The 13,854-nt window shown below is 36.7% G+C and overlaps 2 protein-coding genes across 2 annotated transcripts; one reads left to right on the top strand and one right to left on the bottom strand.

Annotated features, from left to right (window-relative positions):
* Nucleotides 1–1,305: 1,305 nt before the first annotated feature.
* LOC106533407 (uncharacterized) lies at nt 1,306–6,668 on the bottom strand. Its single transcript, XM_014029674.1, has 10 exons — nt 6,513–6,668; nt 5,870–5,900; nt 5,151–5,443; nt 4,918–5,001; nt 4,666–4,716; nt 4,284–4,340; nt 3,754–4,008; nt 2,175–2,258; nt 1,785–1,828; nt 1,306–1,464 (listed from the first exon to the last, which is right to left on the bottom strand). The coding sequence occupies exons 1-10, from the start codon at nt 6,553–6,555 to the stop codon at nt 1,459–1,461; spliced, it is 948 nt and encodes a 315-aa protein (XP_013885128.1). The 5' UTR covers nt 6,556–6,668; the 3' UTR covers nt 1,306–1,458.
* Nucleotides 6,669–8,657: 1,989 nt separating this feature from the next.
* On the top strand, nt 8,658–12,840 carry zmp:0000000881 (sperm motility kinase 2A). The gene is made up of 4 exons (XM_014029673.1): nt 8,658–8,999; nt 9,430–9,568; nt 10,085–10,192; nt 11,097–12,840. Exons 1-4 carry the CDS (start codon nt 8,854–8,856, stop codon nt 12,018–12,020), a joined length of 1,317 nt encoding a protein of 438 aa, XP_013885127.1. The 5' UTR covers nt 8,658–8,853; the 3' UTR covers nt 12,021–12,840.
* The last annotated feature ends 1,014 nt before the right edge of the window (nt 12,841–13,854 follow it).

Genomic DNA, 13,854 nt, shown 5'->3' with positions numbered 1-13,854 from the left:
GGACAGTTTATTAAAGCAAAGCAAACTCCATCCTGTTATCGGAGTGTTTAAACTGCTTTTAGCCCTTGTGTTGATTTTGCAGTGATGACATCAGCAAAATAAATAAATAAAATAATTAATAAATTAATTTAAAAAAGGCACCACAGTGATATGTACAGCATTGAAAAGAATCTGATATTTTTAAAATGTGATTTATTATTAGAAACCTTTACAGCTGTGAATATTTGGACATTACGGAATTTGTTTTCCTGAGGTTGCAAGTTCGAGCCCGGGTTGTGACAGAAAGCACATCAAGCGTAAAACAACAGCCCAGACTTCTCTACCGTTTCACTAGCAGAAACAGTGAAAGCGAGTAGAAAAAGTTAGAAAAACTTTAAAAGAAATTAAAAGAATAAAGAACATGCACCACATGAGTTTAATAACAATACATTTTATTGATGGACTCTTTCTTGACACTCAAGGCCAGCTTACATAATCAAACATAAAAACAGACATCACAGTAAAAATAAAATTCAAATGCAATATAAAATGAACAATGCAGTTGTAGAGGGAGTTCATTTAAAAAAATGGGTTTTCAGTTTGGATTTAAAACGGGGAAGTGAGTCTGTAACAAATGGGTGAGTTCTAGAGCTGAGGAGCAGAGCTGCTAAATGCCCTGCTCCTGTTGGTAGCCAGTTTAATTTGGGTTTCACTGCTAGAAATAAATGAAAACAAATAAATAAATTAGGGCTATGAAATTAATCGAGTTAACTCTGATTARTTTTAATGCTGCATGGGCATAGATTAAACATTTTAATCGTGATTCAAATTTACAATCATTTTACTATGGCTGAATATGTAGGTTTGTATTTTGCACTCAGTGCATTCCAGGTCATGTTTGTAAATGAGAAGTGGTTCTCAAACAGTTCACCTGGATAAATAAAGGTTAAATAAATAATATAAAAAAACTCCATGTGTAACACATTATGTACAGGTTTTTTCTTTTTGCCTTCTTATGGCTTGTTTTATTTTATTTATTTAATTAATAAATAATATTTAAAAATAAAAAAAAAAGTTTTATATTAAGTTTAAGATTAATCATGATTTATCGTGATTAAATTACAGCTAACTTGGAATAAAAAAATTTAATCATTTGACAGCCCTAAAATAAATAAATAAATAGCACGTGTGATGAGATGAGTCTGCATGAGTATCTGTACCAAAACATGAATATGTAACTTTTTCTTCTTCTGGCTTTTCTAAACTTCACTGAAGTTATTTTAGTGGAATCGAATTGGTCAGTGAATACAAAAAAGTAAAAGCAAATTAACAATTTCAATTTATGAGTTCATGTTTTATTTCTGCGCTTTGACAATACTTTAAAAACACATCTAGGAAATGGGGTTTAGATTTTAAAACAAAAAAGCAATTTAAAAAAGCAGAAGTCTGTTGGGGTGTTTCTTGTTCTTGACTGCATCTTCAAGTCTATTTCAAAACAGAAAGAAGTAAATGTATTACACAAAACTGTGTCTGAAAACTATTTCCAAAAAAATATCCAATATGTGCGATTATATTTTACAACAGTTGAGATTTAAGTGAGTAAATCAACAAGAAGAGTTTTGCTTATATAAACTAAACTATTAATTATTTAAACTACATAAGTTTATTTAAACTAAAACATGATTATTAGATTTACTTACACTTCAGGGTCACTGATATTTATTTTTGTATAATACTGCATGATATAACTTCACAGACAATTTAAGGAAGGATTTGAACATGCGTTCAGTTTGAGCCATACTTACATTAATGATCAGCAGGACTCCAGACATGATAAGAAGAATAAAAGCTGTCAAATAAAAATAGAAAACAACACTGATGTAAGAGAGTGCATCATGAACCACATTGTTAAACAGATTTTCTTGCACTTTCAACTGCTCAGACCTAAACCCGAAAGCACACATGTTGCTTTAATTATGCATCTGAAAATAACTTCTGAAAATATTTATCAGTTATCAGCTTTGAAACAAAAACAGTTTCTCCAGCTCAAATGTTACTGAAACTTAGCATGCTCAAATGAATTTAATACATGTTCTTGCCTTAAAGTATTATTTTAACTATCTAAGTTTGGCAAAACCTTAAGGTTTTATTATATTTTCTCAGGTTAATACAAAGTGATTTGTAAATAAACTTACCGTCACAAGAAGGTGCTACATTTCTGGCAGGTCTAGGGGTGGGCTGAATCTCACCTGAAGGTCCAGGGGTGGGCTGAATCTCACCTGAAGGAAAAGGGAAATCAGAAGAACATTAAATCCGACCCTGAACTGTGTTCCAGTTACAGCATAAATTGTGAAGGTGGGGATTTCCATGTGTGCGTACTTGTTTCTGCTACAGACCATGTGCAAAAGAGTTATTATCAAAGTGAGGACTTTATCCTGGTCCTCACTTTATTTGCAGCTGTACTGGTTAGGTTTAGAGGTATGGTGAGTGGGGATGGATGTAAAATCCATGTGAGCGGAGGCCTCCTAAGTGGGCCCATTGCTCTCCCCAAAAAAGACACTGGTCTTCATTGAAACCTTCTCGTCCCTCGGATGAAGGACACAAGGTTAGAAACACTCAGTGTTCTGAGCTTCTCAGGATCCATAAAGCGGTCCCCAAGAATTATTTTCCTTTGACCACTCAGAGCCAGGCAGTGGTCTAAGCAGTGCAAAGAGCCAAGTTTTAAGACAGAGATAGAAGACAGGTCTGTCTGGACTAACCTCTCTACGACGGACATGTCTCCCAATCATTTCTACTGTTTTACAGATGGATCCCTTCTGAAGGGGCCAGTAGGTGCAGGGGTGCTTATTTTGCACAACCATAGTAAGAGAGAGCATAAATACCCACTAGGTTGTTTTACAACTGTATCTCAAGCTGAGATATATGCAATCCACCAGTGTGTGGCATCTCTCAAAGACCTTCGGTGTACACAGAAGGAAATATTCATCCTAACAGATAGGCAAACTGCTATTAAAGCTCTCCGAGGACCACACTTTACGTCATTACTGGCTTGGGAGTGTGCCGAAGCAGTCAACCAACTGGGGAGASAYAAYAGTGTTACTGTTAAATGGGTACCAGGACATACTGGCATTTATGGTAACGAGAGGGCCGACTACCTCGCAAAAGCTGGCAGTCAGGGCCACTTCAAAAGACCAGAGCCTGTTGTAGGTACCTCAACAACAGTCTGTAGGACTGCCCTACAGGCCTGGATTAGACGTCAAAACTCAATCCGCTGGAGGGAGCTGATGGACTGTAGACAGGCACGGGAACTGATTAACGGCCCAAATCTAAGGTTTGGCAAAGCTCTCATCTCCCTGTCATTTAGTACACTGGTTGGAGTCCTAACTGGGCACAATCTGCTCAACCGCCACAAAATGGTGATGGGACTCCATGACAAGGGTCTGTGTGATGCCTGTGGCATTGAATTAGAGACCTCTTTGGTTTTAGAGGTATGGTGTAAACTAAGTTTTGGGTCAGTTTAGGATTAGGAATAGACCAGTAATGGTTAGTTTTAGAGAAGAAGTCTGGGTTAGGTATAAACACAGTTACAAAAATGAATGTGTCAGTAAATTCATAAGTGTTATGCAAGTATAACGATGGAATATAGTCCCCATTAGGGGTAATGCCATCGGTGGGTCGGGCCTTAAGGTGTGAATTGATTTTTTTTTCATCTTTTAACCAATTAATGAATATAATTCTCAAACAATAAGGTTAACATAATCATGTTATACATACACTCGACGTTTTCAATTGTGCCGCCTTTGCTTTCCTCCACCATGATCTCAGTTATGTTTGAGCAGCAGATACGGATGGCATCTCGGTCGAAGCACACAGAGCAGGTGTTTTCTTTTGGCGCCTTCATTTCAGAACATTTGGGAAACGTTTGGTTCTTGTTCTTCTGGTAAACGGGATGGTCGTCGTTTACATTCCTGAATATTGCCGTCATATTTAGACATTTGCCTTCGTCCATGCACGTGAAGCAGTTCCCCTCTAGAAACAGAGACACACTGATGAGTGAAGCAAGTAAAAAAAAGAGTGAAGCGAGAAAAAAAAGTTACACATGTACCTCTTCATAATGCAAATTACATCATACTTGTTGATTAATAGGTTACAACACAATCTCAGCTTCAAAGAAAAAGTAGTATAGAGGATTTCTATAAAAAACTTACAATTTCTCACCTTAATGTCACAATTTAGGGTTTTCTTCATGCAAGTTAAAGATGACATTTTTAGTTTCTAAAATGCAGTTAGTCCAGTATACATACGGCAGTAAGAAGTTGATGCAATGATGTCAGGGCCAGAATTTGGCTTCGGTGCACCTGCTGTAAGGACAATGACAAAAAAAGACAATGACATAATTTAAAGTACACGAGGAAGACTGCAAAGACTGCTAAAATAATCATCAGTGCACCATAATCACAACAATGAATATTTAAACAGTCACAGGCTGCAAAAAAGATTAAAATACATTTTAAATTACAGCACAATAATAATAATAATAATAATAATAATAATAATAATAATAATAAACATTTAATGACTTCAGAAGCATCAAGTTATTTTAAGGTTGAACTTTTTTCATTTTTACTAAAGGTAACACACATTGCGTTTCTAAAAGGCTGAGTAAGTATAGTATAAAGTACATACAGTTAATCCATCCATTGTTGTTAGAACCAGAATTCTTCTGTAGTGCCCCTGCTGTAAGGACACAAACGACATGAATTTGTTTAATTTCAAATGCATCAAAGCTTATCAGATATTCAAAACATTAAAATGATAAGTAGAAAATATATTTGACCACTTAGCAATATTGACGAATCATAGATTAAAACAATAAAACAATAAATAAATAAATAAATAAATAAACCAACATATTTTTTTTAGATTTTAACAACCTACCGACAGATCCAGCAATGATAACAATGATAACAATGCCAACAATCACTCCAAATCCCCAAAACAGCGACTTTTTGTTCTTTACCTCTGTGAATTCAAAACAAAAAAATAAAATTTTGATTACTAATAATATAAGAATATCATAGATAAACACATCTTACTAAAAGTCCTGTATATTCTTTTCCTTATTTTGTTCTTGTCATCCTTTCTTCCTCTCTGTTGCTCCACTGGCTCACCCTCAAGGCAGTCTTCTTCACTGGTGATTTCCTTCATCGGTGTAAAAGGTGATGTTTCTGGTGAARGCTCAACTGCTTCCTCTTTCTGCATTGTGTTTGAGGAATGGATGGGTTCCTGTGATTTATCGAAACTGGCCATGTCTTCCTCAGAGGGGATTTTCTGCAGGACTTCTTCATCCGTCGGTTCTTTTGGAATGAGCCTCACAGAGCTGTGCATTTCAGGCTGATTAGTCTGGATTCCCACATATGTGTCAAAGAAGCGGTGGGCCAAATTGACAGCGAGATTTTCATCACTGTAACAAACAACAAATTTTTTTTAGTTTCTATTAACACGTGCAAAAGTAAATGTAAATAGACTTAGAACAAGAGATTACATGTTAGTAAGAACACTAAAATATATACCACTCCTTGAAAGAATGCACAATGCCTGCCTCTTTCCTGATAGAGTTTTAGACTAAGACCAGTTTGTGTTGGAAAATGATTACGCAGTAGCTGCTACAAATGAGTTTCAGTTATCACAACAAATCTCTGCTCTTTAGTTGTAAAACTGGCTGAATTACAGCCACTCTTTTTGTTTTTAAGGTCAGCTGCCTGTGGCAGCTATTTAAAATCATGTTGATTTCAAATGTTATTTCATTGAAGATGACTTTCTGCAACTTATTTACTTGGCAATACAATGTTTTAAATAAAGAAGAAGAAGAAGAAAAAGAGGAACATACCCGCTCTCCTGGGTGTGTAAACTTTGGCCACCTTTAAGATTGAAACACACTGTTAGGATTTACTCCTTTTTAAAAGCAAGTTGTTTTATTCTTACAAAACACATTAAAAAGCATGTTTAATTTGTAATTTTTATACAATATATACAATAACTATGTTAAAAATGATCATACAACAGAAAATGTTTACATTAACATTAGCTTTCTTGTCAAAATGCATGCTAAAATCATCTAATATGCTATTAAATATAGCAGTAGCCTAGCAAAGTGTGCTTATAGTGTAAACATTTTCATTTTAAACAGTTCAGACACAATAAAGTGTTTGAATGTTAAATAGCAGGATGAGGAAAATAAAGTTGTGAAACTTTGGAATCAATAGCCTTTTTTAAAATTCAGAACCTATAGCCTAACTATCAGTTTAATGTAAACTTCTAACATTTCCTTAAGTTAAAATTGTCACATGTTGCTATTATAAACTCTAAAGTTGCATTATTTAGCATCATCCTTCTGTAGTAAATCCATATCTGGTTCACATGTTAACACCCCTCCTTTGGAATCCCCATCAAACTGAGGTCTTGTCAAAGGAGCCGGTCAGTGCAAGGCTTTAAGAGTAGAGACCTCTTGCTGCTCAACCTTAAGTACTTACTTATTTGCTGTGAATCAGCAGAATCCTCCTTTTTAAGAGTCATKGTCGAAGTATATTATCACTTTRAAAAGTAMAACAAGGATRTTTCTTCWGGATTGAAGAACAATCAAAGAGGGTTTGTTTATAAGTCCTGCGCTCTCGAGCTTCACTCGTGTACTGACCACTTCCTGCTTTTTGTCAAACTTAAGTAGGGTGCATGCTGTACATTTTTATACAAGACTTCCATCTACTGGAATTTGTATAGAAACGCCTCAAAGCTGATAAAAGTTTTGTAAGGATCTGTCTTGTGTGTGTGCTTTCTGTTGTCTTGTGCCTCCCTCTRGTGTTCGTKTCGTCATCTCAGTCCTCAGATTTTTCAGTCTCTTCCAGTKAGTTCTCTCACACATGTTGTCACCCTTTAATCACCCAGCTATTTCCAACGTCCACTCATCCCTGTTGGTATATATTCAGCTCATTTTTTCTCCACCTTCGTCCGATCATTGTTTGGTTTTTTTTGCCCTGGCTTCCTGCCGTGGCTGTGTGTTTTTGTGCAAGAGATCTTGGCCTCTRCAACCCCCGCTCCCCTGGTGTGAGCCACATAGTGTCTATTAAAACGCCAAAGACCCACAGCTCACCTACACAACACCTTCATCCCCCCTCGACCTAAACTCTTCAGACGTGGCTGAGGGAATCAAGATACATAAACAGGAATTGGCAGTCAGTTTTATTTACAGTATTTACAAAAARCAGCTTACACAAGCAATATATACATTTTGTTTTTTACAACAAAGAAAGATGTTTGTATGTAGATGTAGCTGCTTCACATCTAACACTTATTACACACCCAGGTTTCCTCCTTTCTACATTTGCGACAGGTATATTTTTTTTACAAACTGCACACTGTTTTGTGCCAGGACCAGGCTGGGGAYGTGGCTTTTCCATCATGGCCTTTTCCAGCATAAATCGCTGTCGAAGTTCCAGTGCAAGGCCATGTATAAAGTCTCTTCTGCTCTCTGTGGACCCAGTGCTTGCCTAGTACAACACACACACATTTATCACTGCCAGTTTAAGCATATTGAAAGAGTAACTTACCCCAAAATTAACTTTTTTTAGCTGATAAACTGCCTAGAATGCGTCTAAAATGTTATATAGTACTGTTTCTGTGCTAATTTTGATGTTTTTGTGCGTCTTTGTTCAAATCTGTAATATTTGGTCTAAAAATGTGTTTTTGCTGCTCATACGGGTAGAGCAGTGGTACTGCAGGCTAATTTGCACATTGGTTAATGGCTCTCCACGGTGACGTGTCTTCTCCACGGTTTCGTCACAGCGGCTGTGTTCTGGTATAAAAGCCTCTCTCTAAGACACGCCCCTGCAGCAGTCAGAGGGTGGAACAGTTAGCAAGCTTAGCATGATCGTCTGTTGACCTTCAGCACACACACACACACACACACACACACACACACACTGTTTGCAGATTTGGGTGGCTCTTTTTAACACACCAGGTGCAGTTACAGTTTGTTTACTTAGATGATCTTGCATGATTTGTTTTAGGTTTATTCCACATTCAAAATGGTTACCGTTGACTTACCAAAGCCACAAGGAAGTTCAGGTAGATTAAAAGGGTTTGGCACTTTCTTGTTTGTGTGTAAGCAACCAATATTCCTGCCTTTCTCAGAAGGTGGCACGCCTGTGTTGAGAACAGCAATTGTTTTCATTTGACGGTTTGACACATTTCAAGAACACATGGGTCGTCTGATTATTCAGCACTCTACGTATTTAATTATTGGATTTTCTTTCTCATCACTTTAAAGAGTTTTGAGCTTGTCTCAACATGTTTCAGKAAGAAAGGTTCTATTGCTTCTTTTTTTTCAGCATCACTCATGTTGTAATACTAAAATATTTGTGAAAYATTTCCATTGCTTTAGTTTACTTTATGGTGACTCATATTCTGTACATTTTTTTATTTTTAAATATATAATCTGATAACTTATTTGAATGAAAAGCTTTGCAGTGTGAAAACACAAGTTTTATTTTCTTTTGAGTGGAACAAAAGTACTGCAGCATCAAACTGTACTCATGTTTAATTCTAGCAAATAAAACGTGCACGTTAATATGAAAAAGAGTAACTGAAGAGGTTGCTGAAAGTAACTCAATAGAATAAAGCAGAAACTCTTTGGAAAGCAGCACAAGCCTCAACATGAGCTTTCATCTGTTGGCTTGATTATAAACACAGACAAGGCAGTGTGGTATTCATGGAATTGGCATTTAATCTTTTCTAGTAATAACTTGATTTGTCTGGGTTGAACTTAACTTTTAAAAGCGACCTCCTGTTTTCTTTCCAGATTGAACACAATCCCCCCCAATGGCGTTCTCCACAGCCACGCTTGCTAAAGGCTGCTTTGGCAAAGTGTACAAGGAGAAATACAATGACACCTGGGCTGCAGTGAAAAAAGTGCCACAACATCTCATCAGTAGGAAAGACCTGGAGAGAGAATGTGAAGTGTACAAGTAAGTGCAAGTGTTTTACTTGGAAAGTGCTCACTCAAAAAAATAATAATAAAATAAATAAAACTGCACTTCTATTCAGTGCAGAACTTGACTGTTTTCAAACTTTTGTTTTTTAAGTCACCTAACAATAAGCTATAGATTATTAGCTCCAAAATTTCTTGTTAAATGTTTTTGATAGTATATTCTGCAGACATTTCAGCATTTTTCAATAATCCTTACTGGTTCTATATCTGTTAGAAACTATATTGGAAAACAAATATGAAACATTCATATTTATCAGTTTTAGAAAATGTTTAATGTGATTTTTGTGACTGTAGTGAGATTAAACCCTAAATATTCTCGTAAAATTTCCCTTGTCACAGAATTACGATCGTTGTCTGATGTATCAGTCGAAAAATATGAAGATCTTTATTTTACTTGTCATCTGCAGGAAAGCAGAACATCCCAACATCGTGAAGCTTCTGGGGAAAGTAACTCTATCAGATGGAAAATGGATTATTCCTTTAGAGTTTATCTTTGGAGAAGATTTGGAGACAACAATTTTCCATACAGCAAAGTCTAAGATACAGGTGAGGTTACATCCATGATGTCACAAACTCAGGTTTTACTGTCAATCACACATGTTACAGAGTGTTGAAGGACATGGGGTTTTTATACCGATTGGTTTATATTCTTTACAAATTATTTCTGAATTAGGTTTATTCTTTTAGTTTTTATTTATATCACAAGAGAACTGAAGATGCATCTTGATCAACCCCTGACCTATWATGACTAAAAGTAATCTTAATATGTGTTTGGAAAACCTAATGTTTTCCTCTGTTTTTCTCAGCCTCTATAAAAGAAAATAAAAATAAAAAAGAACCTCTTGAACAGTCAAATAAGCCTCTGATTTTATTATTACTTATGTTGCCAGCACAAGTATTAACATTTATAAGACTTACTGTTTAGATGGTGTCTTGAAAAGATTAATGTGGCGTTTGTTTTGCTTCAGAGCTTTTAATTAAATGAAAGAAAAACTCAAAGTGCAAAATACGTTTTCCGTATTGTAAAATACTCTTTTAAAATAACTTCTTTTTTTCTTACAGTTGACTCCATCAAATAAAGCTAAAATCATCATTGGCATGTGTGAAGGACTGCTTTGTCTTCATTGCAAAGATATTGTTCATCAAGACCTAAAGCCTGATAACATCATGGTGAGTGTTAAAGTTTATACACACAAATACATCTTGCTCTTTATTTTAAAGTTGTTGTGAAAGACAGTAAATACAGTTTAAGTCTCAGGTGCTACAGTATGACATTTAAGAATCTTTAACAAACTTAAAGGGGAGTATTAAGTATTTTYWRGSMMMAAATTAAATTCTTTACCACAGTCAAGTAACCTTCAGGTGTAATAAAAATGCTGTATTTATCAAAAATAATTTAGATTTTGCATCACAGCCTTTCTAAACATGTTGAAATTGGCCTCTGTCTCTTTAAGAACCTCCTACCATTTCTGACACTCCCACTTCAGCACACCTTAATACAAGTGCTTCAGGACGTTTATAAACTTAGAGCATTGTAGGAGGGTCTGCTTGTCATTCCAAAAAAGGCATTTCCTCAATGAAGCCCTTTTATTGTATTTTTTTTAATCAGAAAAGACTAGACTGAGAAGCTTTTAGTAATATAATCTCATCAGGTTTKATACTGAGCTTCAGGGAGGAGCTTTGGGCAAATAGGTGGTACTTTGTACCAGCAAGTGTTCAGGCAGCTCCACATGGCTACCACAGGAGATTCAAGGATTTCTCAAACATGAATGAGTCAAAGCAACACACTGGTTTGTTTTTGATGAGAGAATGATATTATAACATGATATAAAGCTAAAAATAAAMTTGATTTTGCATAACTCCCCCCCACCCCACCCCGTCCCCTTAAAATATTTATCATTCATCTTTTTTTAAATTTCATTGACAATATCTGGTAACAGTTTAGTGTCTAATTTAATCATCTAATGAGGCACAGTGTAAAGATCCTGTGGTGTATTTCTCTTGTAAATGTGTATTAGTTGTAAACAGGGTGTTTCTTGATTGTTAAAGTATGTTTTGTTTTGTTTTTCTGCAGGTGGAACATGACACAAACAGAGCTGTAATCATTGACCTGGGACTTGCTAAGTTTTTCAGACATGGACTAAACTCTGCACAAGACATGGGGAACGAGGCTTACTCAGCCCCCGAGGTTCTGAAGATAGGCACCCAAAGGAGCCCTAGCTCTGATGTGTGGGCCATGGGGAAGATCATCGCTGAGCTCTGTGCTCGGGTCCGGCTACCAACACCGAGCGTCTGTCCGACCAAGATCAAGGAGACGCTGAAGGACCAGCCCTACTGTAAAGCAGTGTGTAGGATGGTGGAGCCAGACCCCTCGCTGAGGGCCTCCATGGCTGGGGTTATGACTGAAATTCGACGAGCTGGAGGAGCAGGAGTCGTCGCAAATACGCCCATTCAAAGGGAACTCCTTAAGCCTGTTTCACCTAACATTACTGGCAGAAGCCGGTCCCCGTCACCAATAAACACAGGTGCATATCTAAGAGAACGCCTTAAGCCCATTTCGCCTGACATCACTGGCAGAAACCGGTCCCCGTCACCAATAAACATAGGTGCACATCTGCCTATTAGGGCTCAATTAGCAGGAAACAAAGATCCATCGCCATTTAACGGAAACAAATCTCCGTTGCTGCAACATCCCAGACCAGAAATCAAAAATTTGAGTCCCCCGCATGGAGTGCGTGCACCTGCTCCTGCCAACATCACAGAGGACAAAAATCAGGCACTCGTCCCTAAAACAGATATCAGCAGCGAATTCATGAAAATGAAGTTGCACCAACAAGCTGCTAAGGATCTTCCCTTTAACCTGCCAGCCACGGGGAGGGTGATGGTCCGACGTTTCGAGGAGAAAAATGGGGAGATGGGTAGGTGGGAGCAGACAGAGGTGGTGACTCGTGATGGAAAGATTGTCAAGTATGAAGATGTGAAGCTTGATACTAAATAAGATCTGGCTGACGTCCGCAGTTGGTTTAATTCTAATGTTTTACAGTTGCAGTGTTTACATTTGCTTTAAATGGGCAACATCCTTGTGTTCAGTCATGGTGTGGCTTTGCTGAGGATTTGAACTTGTAGAGGTCAGAGAAACAGCAGAGAAATAAAAGGATAACATCAGCTGACAATGATCACTTCCAGATTRCTAAGCTGTTTTATAAGATCTTTGTTTAAAATGTGTCATTAACTATTTGGAGTCAACACTGTCTGTAACTGGACTGTTTTTAAGCTTTCAGAAAGTGATTAGTGGATGCTTACATCCAGGGCCGGCCCTAGACATTTGGGGGCCCTAAGCAAGATCTGTTTTGAGGGCCATATTTCACCATAAGTAGACCGTAAAACATACGCAAAACTAAATACTGATTATGAACCCGTACAGAAACTTTGGCCTCTAAGAACACAGTGTATAGTTTACTGAATGATCTCAGGGATGCTCAGAGTTGAAACTTTTTGAGAATTAAATTTGCTTTGATTACAAGATTCCAAACTTAAAGTTTAAACAAATGTATGATGCCAATTCAACAGAATAAAAAAAGATTTTAGTATGTTGAAACATTTATTCTCTAAATTTTAACTTTAACAAGCCAAGTACATAAATAAAACATTGAATACACATTCAAATCTTAACATGTTAGAGTATTTACAAAAAGTAAGGCTTAATAAATTTAGAGAAAATGCATTAAATTGAAAAATCATAATAAAAAAATATGGGAATATATTGTTTAAAGCAACGTCTGAAAGTCTTGAACACCAGAATTAAAATCTTAATTGCAGCCCCATCTTTTCTTTTTCTCACAATGTTCTGTTCCTTGTTCCTTGTAATGGCAGTTCTCATCAAATTGTGGGTCTAAATGTTTGGAAGCAAAATCAGCCAAAGGAAAAAGGAAAGCCAAAGGAAAATTTGTAACTGATTAACTGAATATTAGATTCACTATTGTATTTTATACTTTCTGATCATTTCAGTCTGTAAGGTTAAAGCTGACAAAGAGTTGATGTGTGTCTTATGTGTTCTTTCTTTAGCCTAAACAAAACTGTGAGTGACGTTCTGACATCTGACGTAAAAGGTAACACCTCCTGGGGTGTAACCAGGAAGAAAGGTACATTATAAGCTCAATTCATTTTTATAGCAGAAAGAAGTTGTCAGTGTGTTAGACAGTCTCTGCTTCAGAGCAGGGCAGCTGTGTTTTGTTTTGGTTCAGCCCAAGGTCTGCAAGAGGCCTGTGCTACTGAGTGCTGTATGAACCAGATTGGAGTCAGAAGACTGAGAATAAAGTTTTAAAGAAGAAATCCAGCTGATTCCTGTTTATTCAGATATACCATTTTGAACAACGCATTTGTCATAAATCTGACCTCCAAMCTCATTTGAAGAATTCAAAGTCTCTGTGAACATCTGCAGGAGCTCTGCAGACTCTCTCAGCTCAGACCTGGTCAGACACATGTGAGGACCATGGAGCTGAATCAGCTGGTGGCTTTTTCATCATCAGTTGCTTTACCACTAAGCCACTTTACCACTTTGATTTTACTCAAAGAGTAAAATCAGTTCAAGTTTTCAGTACTTCTGTGCACAAAATTCAGTTTTCCAAGAAAGGTATCTTCTCACACTGGTGGGGGGTCTGGGGGTTCTCCCCCAGGAAATTTTGATGAAATTAGATGCCGTTTCCTGCATTCTGTAACATTTTTTAACAGGTTGATAAACATATTTTTACTTACATAAATAAAGACTTGATTTCATAATTATTTTAGAGACATCAACATGTATGAATCATCCTGGTTTTAAACTCACTGCT

The sequence above is a fragment of the Austrofundulus limnaeus genome, unplaced genomic scaffold (genome assembly GCF_001266775.1).
Source record: "Austrofundulus limnaeus strain Quisiro unplaced genomic scaffold, Austrofundulus_limnaeus-1.0 Scaffold940, whole genome shotgun sequence".
Classification (NCBI taxonomy): domain Eukaryota; kingdom Metazoa; phylum Chordata; class Actinopteri; order Cyprinodontiformes; family Rivulidae; genus Austrofundulus; species Austrofundulus limnaeus.
This window is presented reverse-complemented; position numbering and strand designations above follow the sequence as displayed.